This window comes from Brachyhypopomus gauderio, chromosome 8 (genome assembly GCF_052324685.1).
Source record: "Brachyhypopomus gauderio isolate BG-103 chromosome 8, BGAUD_0.2, whole genome shotgun sequence".
Lineage (NCBI taxonomy): Eukaryota > Metazoa > Chordata > Actinopteri > Gymnotiformes > Hypopomidae > Brachyhypopomus > Brachyhypopomus gauderio.
This window is the reverse complement of record NC_135218.1, coordinates 6,753,081-6,766,513: the sequence shown is the minus strand read 5'-3', so window position 1 is coordinate 6,766,513 and position 13,433 is coordinate 6,753,081. Positions and strand designations below refer to the sequence as shown.

At 46.0% G+C, this 13,433-nt stretch overlaps 1 protein-coding gene across 4 annotated transcripts in view; it reads right to left on the bottom strand.

Annotated features, from left to right (window-relative positions):
• cntn3b (contactin 3b) overlaps window positions 1-13,433 on the bottom strand; it is a 54,036-nt gene that overhangs the window by 15,795 nt on the left and 24,808 nt on the right. For all 4 annotated transcript variants that reach the window (XM_077014078.1, XM_077014077.1, XM_077014076.1 and 1 more), the window contains 9 exons: window positions 12,356-12,559; window positions 11,825-11,927; window positions 10,968-11,152; window positions 9,333-9,469; window positions 7,715-7,844; window positions 5,872-6,022; window positions 5,607-5,734; window positions 3,682-3,857; window positions 1,082-1,199 (listed from right to left, as the gene is read on the bottom strand). In XM_077014078.1, coding sequence (XP_076870193.1) covers window positions 1,082-1,199; window positions 3,682-3,857; window positions 5,607-5,734; window positions 5,872-6,022; window positions 7,715-7,844; window positions 9,333-9,469; window positions 10,968-11,152; window positions 11,825-11,927; window positions 12,356-12,559 — 1,332 coding nt within the window. The remainder of the gene's footprint in view (window positions 1-1,081; window positions 1,200-3,681; window positions 3,858-5,606; window positions 5,735-5,871; window positions 6,023-7,714; window positions 7,845-9,332; window positions 9,470-10,967; window positions 11,153-11,824; window positions 11,928-12,355; window positions 12,560-13,433) is intronic.

Here is a 13,433-nt window from a genome sequence, read left to right as displayed (position 1 = left end):
CTTCAGAAATGGTTTTGGGTCATTGTCAAGTCCACAATGGTAGCATCTTCTCTTTCAGAGCACTACATCTGTGAATTTGATTAAACGCAGCTCTTTGACATGCAGCCCCACATAAGAACACTACCACCACCATGTTTCACTGAGTTTGGAAGCCATCAGTTCCAAGAACATTTATCTTGGTCTCAACACTCCAGTGTATAGCGTCCCAGTAGTCTTCGTCTTTTTCAGCGTGGGCCCTGGCAAATTCTAGGCGGGCTTTTTTGTGCGTGGGTTTAAGGACAGACTTCCTTCGTGGTTGACAGCCATGCATGCTGTTCCGCTGCTGTATACGCTGTATTGTGTCATAGGAAACTGTCACCCCAGTTTGGCTTTCTACTTCATTAGTTAACTGCAGTGAAGTGAACTTGAATGGTGATTTTCTTCATATTTTCTCATCAGAACATGCTTAGGTGCTCAGAACTTCTGTGGACAACCTGGACATCTGTGTGAGATGGTTGCAGTTCCATTGTTGTTACATTGTATAACTTTTGCTATAGTATTCTGATAATTAAAGTTTTGCTGATTGTAGCCTTCACCTTATATAAATGTATTTATTTCTTTCTCAGGTCTTCTGACATTTTTCATGTGGTGTCATTGCTGACAGCATGAAATAGGACGTGGTTTCTTTGTTATGCTCTTTTATGGTCAACTGTCTGATGAACACCTGCTTAATTAACAATCAGACTCACCTGTGATTGAATTATTGTTAATTAGAATGGCGTAGTCTTGTTGTGTTCTTAAGACATAAATTAATTTGTTAAGAAAATAACTTTTTTGTGTGTGCAAATAAACAAATCTTGTTTTTACTCAATGGCCCCCATTTGTGGGAGTATTTTATAGTATAATATCCGATAGGATATAGTATAATATCCAAAATGTATATTGTGTGTGTGTGTGTGTGTGTGTGTGTGTGTGTGTGTGTGTGTGTGTGTGTGTGTGTGTGTGTGTGTGTTTGTATGTGGTGTGCATATATATTCTTCAGATATGGACTAAGAATATTCTACAATATTCTAGTTTGAATATTTAGATATGGATTCCTTACCTTTAACAATCACGACTGCATCCACAGACAAGCTCTCTACATCTGTATCAATAATACAGACATACTTCCCGCCATGGTTTAGCTGGATATTTCGAATCATAAGGTCCCCAGCAAGTCTCTGTGTTGAATAAAGCATAAAATAAGAGCAAAGATCTTGTATTTTTATGGTTTATTTGGTGTGATTCCTGACTGATTTGGCAACCGATCTTAGGCCTATTTCTGTAGCATTAAAGTACAATGTTCCTAGCTAGCTGTCGAGACTTAGCACATAGAGTAAAAATGCACTAATACAACTTTGGTCTCTGACCAAAGTCACCACGGCGAAGGCACTTCGGGAGACTCAGACACAAAATTACAGCCTTTCCGAGAGTTTGTGTTTGACGTTGGCGAGAGAAAGGTGTCACTGGAGAGCGAAGTCATCTGCAACCAAAGTCAAAACAGCTCGTGCTTCCTGTTAAAGCCCAGAAATGTCCGATGGGACTGCCACCCCTCGTACTACGTCTGGCGTGCTTCAGCGAAACAGAGAGAAGGGTGTGAAGCCTCTGAGCTCCGCTCCTCTACAACTCCCTCAGACGCTGTAGAGCCTGCTAAAACAAACATGCTCCGGCTAATTGGCAAGATAATTATTCAGTAATTACATAAGGGAGTGGGGGAGGGGGCGCAAGACACATAAAAAAGGGCTAATAGAGTTCTAAATAAAGCGCGGTGAACATCATGCGGAATAAATATCTGTACAGAGTGAGGCCTGAGATGGGTGGAATCAAATCAGAATCAGTGTCCAAATCAGAAACCAACTTTCGTCAGAGCTGATACTGCAGCGACGGGATATCTGAGACAAGGCGCATTTCTCGAGAATACAGATAAATCGACTGCTTTGACAGTAATTCTCATTGGCTGTACTGAACGTCTGGCTGAAGCCAACTGTGTTTCCCCAACCACGTCTCTTGCAGGGATGAGCGCTGTCGTGTGTCAATTAGGGCAGACAACCGAACAAAGATATCACGTACAGAAATCTCAGTAACAGGCCCCAGACACAAATAATGTGCCCTCGGACAAAGCTGGTATTCTTTGTCTGTCTGCTCACTACAATCCAAAAAGAAAAAAAAATGAAGAAAGGAATAAGAACAGTCCATTGCCCTCTCTAAAACATATGGCCTTTCCATTAAGGTCCCTGTCAGAATGTAGCTCTGCAGTGTGGGGTTACACAATGAAGTGTGGTTGAGGTAGTTCACACAAGAGTAATATGGGTTACAAACTCACAAGCCCAAGAACATTCCCTCCTGGAGGGTCCCTTTGCGACAGCCCACACGCTAATTCTGCGCCAGCAGCCCAAGTAGGCCATGGGCTCCTCGCCGTTCACAGATCGGCAAGCTAATACCGCCGGCGCCATGGGGAGGCCGACCCATCTGGGACAGGCTAGTCTCCCGGCCTGAAGGCCTTAGAGGATGGCAGCTAGCTCGCGATGGAGAGAACAACAAAGGTTAAAATTCCAGCTCCAACAGTCAGGCAGTGCAGCAGGGTCGGGGCGCTGTTTAATTATGCTAATGTATTCGTTTGAATCAGCCAAGAGAGGAAGTGGTAATCTCAGCAAGTGGGAGGCCCGCCAAGCCACAAAAATACGCATCTCATTGCATCCACATGTCGACATATGTTGCCATCATCTGTATCATGTGCCCACTGTAGTGTCACGGTGAACTTTATGAGCTTTAATGTGCCAGTAAAAGTCTTACATTTGGGCTGACCTTCGATAAATGATCGCTTTCTATGAACATCAGCGTCCAGCAAAAATTAGTTGCAAGTGACAAGCCATGAGCAAATAATAAAGTCCTACATTTATAAAAGAACACACGGGACCCATTCAACTCAATGCAGGAATCAAGAATGAATTAATTGACTTCACCCTCGTCTTTGCTTCTTCCTAGCAAACTCATTCTGAAATTAATTCAGGCCTCTTGCTACATAAATAGGTATTCAAATTCAATTACAGCAGTCTAACAGTAGGGAATGGTCTCCCTTGAGGTGCAGACATTAAAAGTTAGGACGATGGAAAACTGGGAAAAAATATTATTTTAATTGATGGTCTCTTTTCTTTTGCAAAGTGTAATGCACCAGCTGTTCTCCAATCATGTTAATTCATCGACAGTCAATGTAGGTCATCAACGGAGTGACCCAGAACAAGGGGAAAGAGATCATCGTCTGGAATATTCCGTTATAGAAATGGCGTATCCGAGCTCTTTGAGGCAGAGGCTTCAGAGCCACAAGCTTTTTCATTATAACACCACAGGTCATGGCAGATCAAGTGAAATGAAGAAACATTGGGAAAAAATAAATAAATCAGACATGTTAACCAGAGAATTAAGGAGCAGGTAGCAATGCTGGGAGATGTCAGTTAACAGCATTGAAATGAGAGCATGCTAAGTGTTTTATGCTTATAAGTTCATGTTCTTCCAGTTATTAACCCAGGTCATAAATACCTTAGAAGTCATTAATTAGTTACTAGTTAATGTTCCTGAGATTTGACACACGGTGGTGGGTTTGGCCGTCATCCCACACCCGAGGGCAGAAGCCCACACCACGCCAGGGAAGCGCCGCCTACTCACCCCGCCAACCCTCTCGAAGTGGTCCGAGTCCTGGCGGAAGTCAACGGGCTGCCCGTTGAAGGCCCAGGAGAAGGTCACGTCAAGGGCCGGATCGGAGGCCACCTGGCAGGGCAGTACGATGCTCTCGCCCACGATGATCTCCAGGCTGCCGGGGCCCTGGGTGATCCGGGTTGGCTCTGCGCACGGTGCCAGTACAGATCAGTCAGACGAGCATTCGTGCCGCACCAGAACAGCGGCTCCTCTAGACTCTGGATCATTAATCAGCACCACGGGGCTACCGCGAAGGTGAGTGTGAACGTGATGATTTGTAAAAGCACATTCCTGCACATTCTACAGAACAGATTCTTGAACTCCAAGGATGAGAAAGTGGTCAATTGGATGTCTGATGTCCCAAGGGAACAACCGATAATGTGAGGTGAGATACTTTGAGAGATGTACCATTTATAAGAGACAGTATTATCAACATTGGGCTGCAATCATTCTGACAGGATTTTTCAATAATAGGTATTGTATGATTAACTACACTAAAGATCAGTGGAAGTAAAGTCACTGTAGACTCTAGTTTAGGATATGTGGGGAAAAAAATGACTTTGAGGTAATGTACTGGAAAAAGCCAAGTAAAACAATTGAAATTACAACTAACCACAATCTCTTTAATGTCCTTATAATCCTACAATGCAACACTGCCATTTCTGTTCCTTCACACAGGCGCATGTGTAAAAAGGTTAAGATCCGCTGCTCTACATTATGGCCACTGTCAGTATGAGGGGAAACAGTGCGATGTAATAACAGAGAATACGCTGAGTGGGGCGTCGAGAGTGAACCGGAGTGCAACAGGGTGGGAGGGCGTCTACTGAGGAAAAGGTCATATTAATTACATTACAGCAGATTAAAGAGGTCATCTTCTGGTGCATAACAACACGCTAATGAGGAAGAAATAAATGAGAAGACTGGCTGACACCAAGGTCCGTGTGCACACACACACACACACACACACACACATGTACAGGACAACAATGGCCCCGTGGCTCCCCACACTACAAAACTTAACAGAGGCAACAAAAATTACAAAAGAAAGCAGAAGAAAAGATGGACTGATTCATGCCGTTTAATGAGGGAGAAGATAAAGAGATGGGAATGTTTACTGAGTCTCCTAATGAACCTGAGTCAGCCGTGTCTTTAAAGCTGAATCCTGCTCGAACCTTCACATACCTCCTCATCACTGAAATAGATGTTCTAAAAGCAAGAGAGATGTCTGGGGCTGTCCTGGGTTCTGCAGTCAGTAGCCATTTCTTTCTAACTTTGAGTTTTTTTTTTTTTTTCTTTTTTTTTTAGTCCAGCTGTATTAGCCAATCAGGAAACTTCTATACAAGAAGAGAAGTCAGTTATTGTCAGCTTCTGCCAGTGCCTGTCAGTTGTTTGGCGTGTGCACAGACGGCACAGAGGGGTAGGCTAAGGGGCTTTGAAGAGATGTTGGAAGGGGCCTGTGGTATTGAAGGCAGGGGGTGGACTCCTTCTGTGGCTAACCCTGGCAGAAGTTAGTGAAAGCTTTGAGAGTGTGGAACTCTTAGGATTGCCAGATTAGCTCATTGCTCTTTTAGGATTGCCAGATTAGCTCATTCCTTCAAAATGAGAGAGATTAAACGTGTTACACATTTGTAAAGCATGTTACATAGACGTATGCACATTTGTTTGTCATTTGACGTGTTTCTAATACAAGCCTTACTCGGTTACAACTGCTCGCAATCCTACATTCCTAGTTATTGTATTATAATGTATAATAGATCATGTCAGACTACACTTAAGACTTGGCACCAGGTGACCAACAAAAGCAATCGCACGGCCAAAGCCTTTGAAACTTTAAAGCACACTTAAAGCTCGACAGTACTGGGCAAACATATGTGAGCGAGAGTGGAGCGACTGACCTGTGATCAGCAGCCGGCCGGCCGTGCTAGCGCTGCCAAATTGGTTTCTGGCGATGCACGTGTAAATGCCGCCGTCTCTCTTGGTCACATTGGCGATCTTTAGCGTTCCGTTAGGGAAGATGGAGAACCTGAGGGGGACAGCCATTAACATGTACGGCGTGTATTTCGGAGAAGACATTTATATCCTGGAGCGAGGAGGCTCGGCGTTAGCTGGCGTCTCAGCGGCAGGCGCGAGGGCGATGCCATCTTTGTCGGTCTCGCTTACCGCTCGTTCTTCTGCAGGATGTCGCCGCCTCGTTTCCACACGCTGACGGCTCTGGGCGAGGCGTTTGGCCGGCACTCCAGATTCACCTCGCTGCCGGCGCGGGCCTTCAGCGTGCTCCTCAGAGGGCTCTGGGCGAAGTCAGGTGGAGAGGCTGTGCCAGACAGAGAGATTTGGCCCGCAGACCAGGTTTAATGCTGCTTTGATAGAAAACCGTGACCGGCAGCGATTGACTTTCTTATGGCCTCTGGCGGTAAGAAGAAAAAGAGAGGCACGGTGCCTTTGAGGGAAGTCTTTGAGATTTAAGACTTTAACAAATGGAGCCATCGACTGGCGCAGTTGGGCGTCGAGATGGAGCTTTCTGGTTCTGGGCTGTGACCTGTCGCGCATCAACTCATCTTCTGAACATGGCATGTGGTAGGATTTGGTTACACAAGGTTCCGCAAGGGGCCCAAAATCAATATGTCATGATTTACATGCATGAACTCTAGAAAGAACACGGTTACGGCGAAACACTTGTCAAAGCAGCAAAATCGATATGAAGCATGAGCCAGGATTTGAGGCGCTCAGGCAGATGAATATTGTCACCGTTGCCCCGGGTGACATTTTGTGGGTTGATACCAGCACTAGGCGAGTTTTATGACAAAAACTTAATGACAGGATTAAGAGACAGAAAGATGGCCTGGTTAAAAAGAAATAAATCCAGATGAAAGGTTTCACATTGTTTTCTTTTTTCTTTTTTTTATCATTGTTTTATGTATGGCTGACATTTCACAAGATTTACAGAACTATATGACCTTGGTGAGTGTGTGTGTGTGTGTGTGTGTGTGTGTGTGTGTGTGTGTGTGTGTGTGTGTGACTTTAAACATCACCATGCCTTATGCCTTATCCCCTTTGCTTTGAAAGCTCTAGACTTATGCATTGTTCACTTATAAATTGTCCATGGATTCATTCTGTTGATAACTGTCCATTATTTTTGTCATCCTGTTCAGTTGGCACGTTCTTCATGTGCTGGGCCTGTCAGAACGCTCTGACGCTGCCAGGCTGGTTTGGTTGTTATTTAGTTATAATATTTGAAAGGGCAACAAGTATAAGAGGGTTTCTCAACAACACCTGAAGCTCTTGACATAGTGCTGACAATACTAAATGAGCAGCTATAGCCTGGTGTAAAGGTTTAACTGAATGAGAGGAAGGAAGGAGAGGATGTTTTAAGTGCTGTCAAAAGCTTGTTTTACTCCCCTTAACCTACTCAGTATAGCATTCAGCATTCAGAACCAGAACTAATTTTGGGGAGTACAACACTACTCCCTGGAGATTCTGGCCTCATTTCCACCAGGCTAACATGAAGTATCTGAGGGAGGAGAAGGAGAGAGAGAGAGGGAGGAGAGTTGAGGAGTTGGATGAGACAGAAGAGGGGAAGGAGAGGAGAGAGAGGAGAGGTGAGGAGAGGGAGTAGAGGTGAGGAAAGAGAAGAGGTGAGGAGAGGTGAGGAGAGAGGAGAGAGGTCAAGAGAAGGAGGAGAGGTGAGGAGAAGAGAGAGGAGACATAAGAAGAGGTGAGGAGAGGGAGGAGAGGTGAGGAGATGAAAGAGTGGAAGGAGAGGGAGGAGAGGTGAGGAGAGAGAGGAGAGGATGGAGAGGTAAGGAGAGGGACTAAAGGTGAGGAGAGGGAGGAGAGGAAATAGTGGTGAAAAGAGACAATAGGTGAGGAAAGGAAGGAGAGGTGAGGAGGGAGAAGAGAGGTGAAGAGGGAGGAGAAGAAGGAGAGATGAGGAGAGAGAGGAGAGGGAGAAGAGGTGAGGAGAGGTAAGGAGAGGGTGGAGAGGGTGGAGATGTGTGCTCCTTACCCAGAACCAGTAGCTCAGCGCTGGCATAAATGATCCCATGTTTGTTCTCCGCCACACACTGATACATCCCCCCATCTGAGATGCTCAACGCAGAGATGGTGAGGGCGCCGTTCTCTATTAACACTCGTCCCTGTGGGGGTGACACACACACACACACACACACACACACACACACACACACACATAGAAAAACATGGACTCCATACATTACATTTACATTTATGAACACAGATTAAATGACTTCCTAAAGCACAACTGTAGAACTGTAGGAGAGAAGCAATAAGAGGGAGAGAGTGAAACCACGAGAGAAAGACATGGAGAGAGAGAGAGAGAGAGAGAGAGAGAGAGAGAGAGAGAGCGAGAGAGCGAGAGAGAGAGAGAGAGAGAGAGAGAGAGAGAGAGAGAAAGTTGCTTTTCAATTACTGTTCCACCATATTATTCCAAAGCTCTCCAGACTAGCCTGAGGGGCAGTTGAGGGGGCAGGTGCAGGATTTAAGGCGACAGAGCAGAGGGTAAACTCGCTGACTCTCAGGGTTTTTTGTTTTGTGGCTGGGGTGGCGATGCTAACAGGAGCAGCGGCGCGCTAACCCACCGCCCGTCTGGCATGAGAGGGCTGTGTGAAAACTGAGGGAGAGACCGCTCGAAAAGTGCCAGCGAAGCCTGAAGCCCGTTGGCCGTTTGTTTTTTTTTTAAGCTGAAACTCAGGACAGTCTGTCTGGCGCATATGGAAGTTACTAAAAGACAGCGACAGACAGAGACGGCGAGGGAGCGAGTGAGCGAGACAGAGAGATAGACGGAGAGAGAGGTCATTTGCTCGTGATTGGTCCAAATTGAGGCCACAGCTAATGTGTCCACTGTTGCCGCTCTGTTGCCTTGTTACGGCCCTGCTAGCCTGGTCGCGCTAGCTTTGGCTTGCTGAGGAAGTTAATATTATTGTGCTGTGCAGAAGGGGCACTGTGCCCTGACCTGATTTCATAAGAATAAGACACAACAGTTGGAGGTTTGTGTAATACTGCAAAACCAGTGGCAGCTTAATAGGGAGACTTTTATCTTGGAGTAACAGCCAGACAGCCCCGTTCCTTCAGCTTCCATAAATAAGAGGTTAAAGATGCGCCTGCCCTCAATATAAAGCACAGAGAGTCTATAAACAAGCAAGAAAGTTTTGATGTGCTATTTGTTTAGTTCACAGTTTCACCCGCAAACTGGAAAATCCCAGCCATTCATGCAGGAGTATAATGTGTATGTATGTATTTCACTTTCCAAATATAGTTTACATAAAACCTTAGTGGGTGACACTTAGTGGGAGTTTCTGAGCAGGTTGTGCAAACTGGAAGAATAAACAGAAGAGACCTGCATATAAGACGCACAGGCCACATGAATAGAGGAAGACTACAGAAAAAAGAGGAAGGCTAGTGCCACAACCCCCTCTCTTCATGTTTCACACCATGTTTCTTACTGTCAGCACAACTCATTTTGGCTTATGGCTTTCTAACTATAGTTGTTATGGATCACTTCTGCTTTGGGATGAATCTGTAGATTTTCCAGCCGTCTGTCATAGCTAACCTTGGACTTTGTGTCAAATAAAGTCAGCGTTTCACTTTAAATCGTTCCACTGTACCTCAGACATGAGCGTTTCTCCATCCTTCAGCCAGCTGTAGGAGGGTTTGGGCTTCCCACTGGCTTTGCACTCCCAAAACAGGCTGTCCTCAATGGACAAGGCCGTGTTCGTCATAGTCTGCAGCCAATGAGGTTTGGCTATGAAGAAACAATTGTAAGTCAGCGTTAAATTATTGAGTGCAGAGGACAGCAATTCAAGAGCCAAAATACATATACATGCTTAAATATAGTACAGTATTAATCCCTTAAACATTAGTGCAGTATTAATCCCTTGCACTAGACTGTAAATTAATTTTGATCATGCAATGTATTGTCTAAAATCAGTTCTGCGTTTGCACTTCAAATAAGCCTTTTCTGCTCCTTACTGTTCATTTCCATAAAAACCTCAAAACTATTAATAACTGCAACAGAGTGTCACGCTGTGAGAAACACATCATGAACATAAAAGCCTCTTCACCAGAAACAAAGGCTTCACCCAGGTGGTTTCTTTCTTCCCCCCACAATGCTTTGCTGTTCCCTCTTCCATATGGATAACACACAGTAGGGTGGGACAGGAGTCAAAGTGAAAGCAACAAAGAGCTTTCAGAGAAGCATATGGGTACGACCCGGTTTAAGGAAATGAGACGACCCCCCCCCCCCCCCCCTCCCCCCCCCACAGCCCTGACCCTCCCCACCATCACCTGGGAAAATGTGACAATTCTATCACACCAAAGGCTTGCTCTCCCAGCTCAACACAAATAAATCCTCTGACCTCGTTCTGCAGGCCTTATTATGTGGATGCCTGACACCCTCTCCGATGTCTGTGTACCGAGTGTGAGTTCAATTAACGCCGGGGTATAATTGCATTTCAAAAATAATCTCCTATTATGAAGAGGATGAATGAGACCAGAATTTCCCTTATGAAAACAGGTGGCTCTTGCCATAGTACGAGTTTTGTGAACGTAGTGAATTCATTTGAGACAAATCAAAATGCGCTGGTGTATCAACAAACATCCCGTTAAGCAAAAAGAAAGGTTAGAGGTGATGGGAAAAAATTCAGGTTGCTCTTCACGCTGTTCTTCTAGAGGCTCAGTGTATTCGTTGTGATGGCGACGTGTCTTAATGCAGGGCAGTGTCGTGAGCATGACATCATATGCGACACGCATCATTACACCTCCTCCTGACCACCATCGTTTGATATACTGGCTGTGACAAGACCTCGCTTTGAGTTACAACACAGATGACACAGTGAGCATCACTGCATTCAGACTCAGGCTCCAGAAAGAAAACAGATAGACTAACAATGCCATTCCCAACAGGCCCAAAACATTTTGTTGACCTTCTCAGTTTAAGCCTTATTACTAATCAAATATTAATCTTATATATGGCAAAACTCCAAATTACTCGTGTTATGTGATAATACAGAGGAATCTTTGCTCTTTGCTCAGCTGGGAATGACTGCAGGGTATAATGTCCACAGCCACCCCGTGACTGGCCCTGGGTTCACCACCAGAGAGCTGTGAGAACGTACGTCGCACATGTATGTTTTAGCGGGCGCATGGTTAATAACGAACAGCTGCTGCAGCCTAAAAAATAAATAAATAAACACTCGCCAACGTGCTTGTGAATTCCGCGGAACCTTAAAAGAACGGCGTACCGTGGAAGGAGAGGCGTCCCCGCACGGCGTTCTTCCCTCGGCTGTTCTCCGCCACGCACTCGTACATCCCCGTGTCCTCCTGCTGGAACCGCGGCACCTCCAGGATGGCGTTGGAGTTCCTCAGTTTGACTTTGCTGGGGAACGGCACGTCGTTGGTCCTTCTCCAGCTGATCTTAGGAACCGGGCTGCAGGGAGTCAGAGCGGGCGCGGTTAGCTCGTGGTCTCCCGAGAACCTCCTCCGAGTTCACGTCAAGCCCTTTACGGAATAGTCTACCCGTGCCGCCCAGAATGGGGTTACTCTCTTGCATCAGTGAATAGGAAAACGCACAACAGGAAAGGATCCATTTCCTCATCGGTTTCTTTGACGCATGTGCCTGCTTTAGGAGAGTCTACTGTGAACGTATCTGATTCACACTCGTGTCTGGTGTGATATTGCTATTTGCTCCCTCAAAGCTTGTAATCTCCGCTTCTTTGAAAATGTGCCTTTTCCTGTACTAAATGAGGCCTCTCCTTCCCAGCCTCTGAGAAGAGGCATACAGCTCATTTTCCACACTACTTAAGGAGTAAATCTTGTGGGTTATTGCTCTGTGAAAAGCAGACCATTACCACGAGGAGCCTCCTGTGAAAATAACAACTACCATTGCAGATGGCTAATCGCATTAGGAGAGGACCTAACGGAATGATCTTCAACTTCATGTCTCCTGCAATGGTGTATCAAAACAGAATACGACTGCATGATAACTAAGCAAGGTTCTGAACTCCAGATCAACATCACACACACACACACACACACACACACACACACACACACACACACACACACACACACACACACACACACACACACACACACTTACTTCCCCAAGGCAAAGCATTCCAGTTTCAAAGAAGATCCTTTAGCAGCAGGTACAGTGTCAGGGAAATGAAGCTCTATTTTAGGTTCATACTCTCCCATCGCTCCTGTAATGGGCCAACAACACACATACACCATGTGTTTCATCTGTGATTTATGGTATACACAACTCCTTCTCCTGTATACAGGAAAACGGCCAGTAAGAGGACAATGGCAAAGGACAGCACGAAATACAAAGATTCATAAAAGAAAATACAGAGAAAGCTTTATAAAAGACTCAAAGAATTCAGTGAGTAAAACTAGCTTCCATCTCAAATGGAAATGTGGCCTCTTGCTGACATTGTCAAAGCTACAGGTTAGCTTCTAGTTCAGCCATCAAAAGACTGGCATTTAGCAAAAGATCTCTCAAACAACCTTTAGAAAAAAGGGGACCTTTCTTAAAAAGGCATCTTAGTCTGAATCTGAGATTGTATCTCATTCGAAGCCATTCTGAGGAGATATAAAGATGGAAGTTGGTAGAGATGAAGGGTCTTACCATCCTTTCTCAGCACAAGAGGTGTGGGAGAACTAAGCACTTTCTCCTTGGTGATACTGTTGTTCACGACACAAGTGTAGTTACCCACGTCTGACGGCTCCACCTTGGCAATATACAGGTTTCCTGTCTCCTGGGACACAAAGCGTCTGCTGTCTTGCTGGACGAAGTAAGGATACTCGTTGAAGACCCAGGCGAAGGTGAGATCTAGAGAAGGTGACAAGTCCTTTGGTCAGACACCTTCAGCTAGGGTTTGACACCTTACCCTGTCCCCTTGACACCTCAGGATAGACATTGTTAACTTTGGCTTGGAACAAACTTCATGGGCGAAAACCCCAAGCCACTAGTGTGAATCTGTGAGCGCGTCCATACAGCGATAACATCAACACACTTTTTAGGGAGCCTTCTTTCCCCCCACTGAAGGTATGCACAGACTGGCTAGCAGCTCTTGCTTTCAAAAAAGCAAGAAAGGGCGTGAAACAAACTGGATTAAAAGTACCTCACTGACCCTCTCCTGACACCTGCCCGGTCTGGCTACATGCATCGGTGGCTGGGAACGAAACCTCCTCGCTCACCCTGATCCGCGCCTGGCTGACCACGCGAGGGTGGAGAGGCCCGTTACGGTGCATTACCGCGTCAGCCGCAGAAGAGGCAGAGAGAGGAGGAGGAAGGCGGAAAAAGAAGGGAGAAGAGACGACAGGAGAGTGCAGTCTTTCCGAGGGAGTCACGAGCGCCGAGGTGCGCGTCTCGCTTATCGCTCATGCCACGCTCGCCGGCGGGGCCACCCCCAGACCTCCGGCTCCACGTGCGCTAGCGCCAAAAGCGGTTCGCCGCGATTAGGACAGCCAGCTGGCCGCCTCCGCCTCGAAGTAAAGTCAGCATTCGCCGACCGCCGCGGAAGCCGATGGAGTCAGAGGGAGGAAGAGCAAAGGAAATATCTCAGCAGAGACCACCTTGGCTGAAAAGGGCTCGTATTACACAACAGAAAAAGGAAGCCGAACACATCACTCTGACACATGTAATTGCATACCAGAACCAAACAAGGCACAAATGGCGAACGGCTGAGACACTTAGGTAGAGT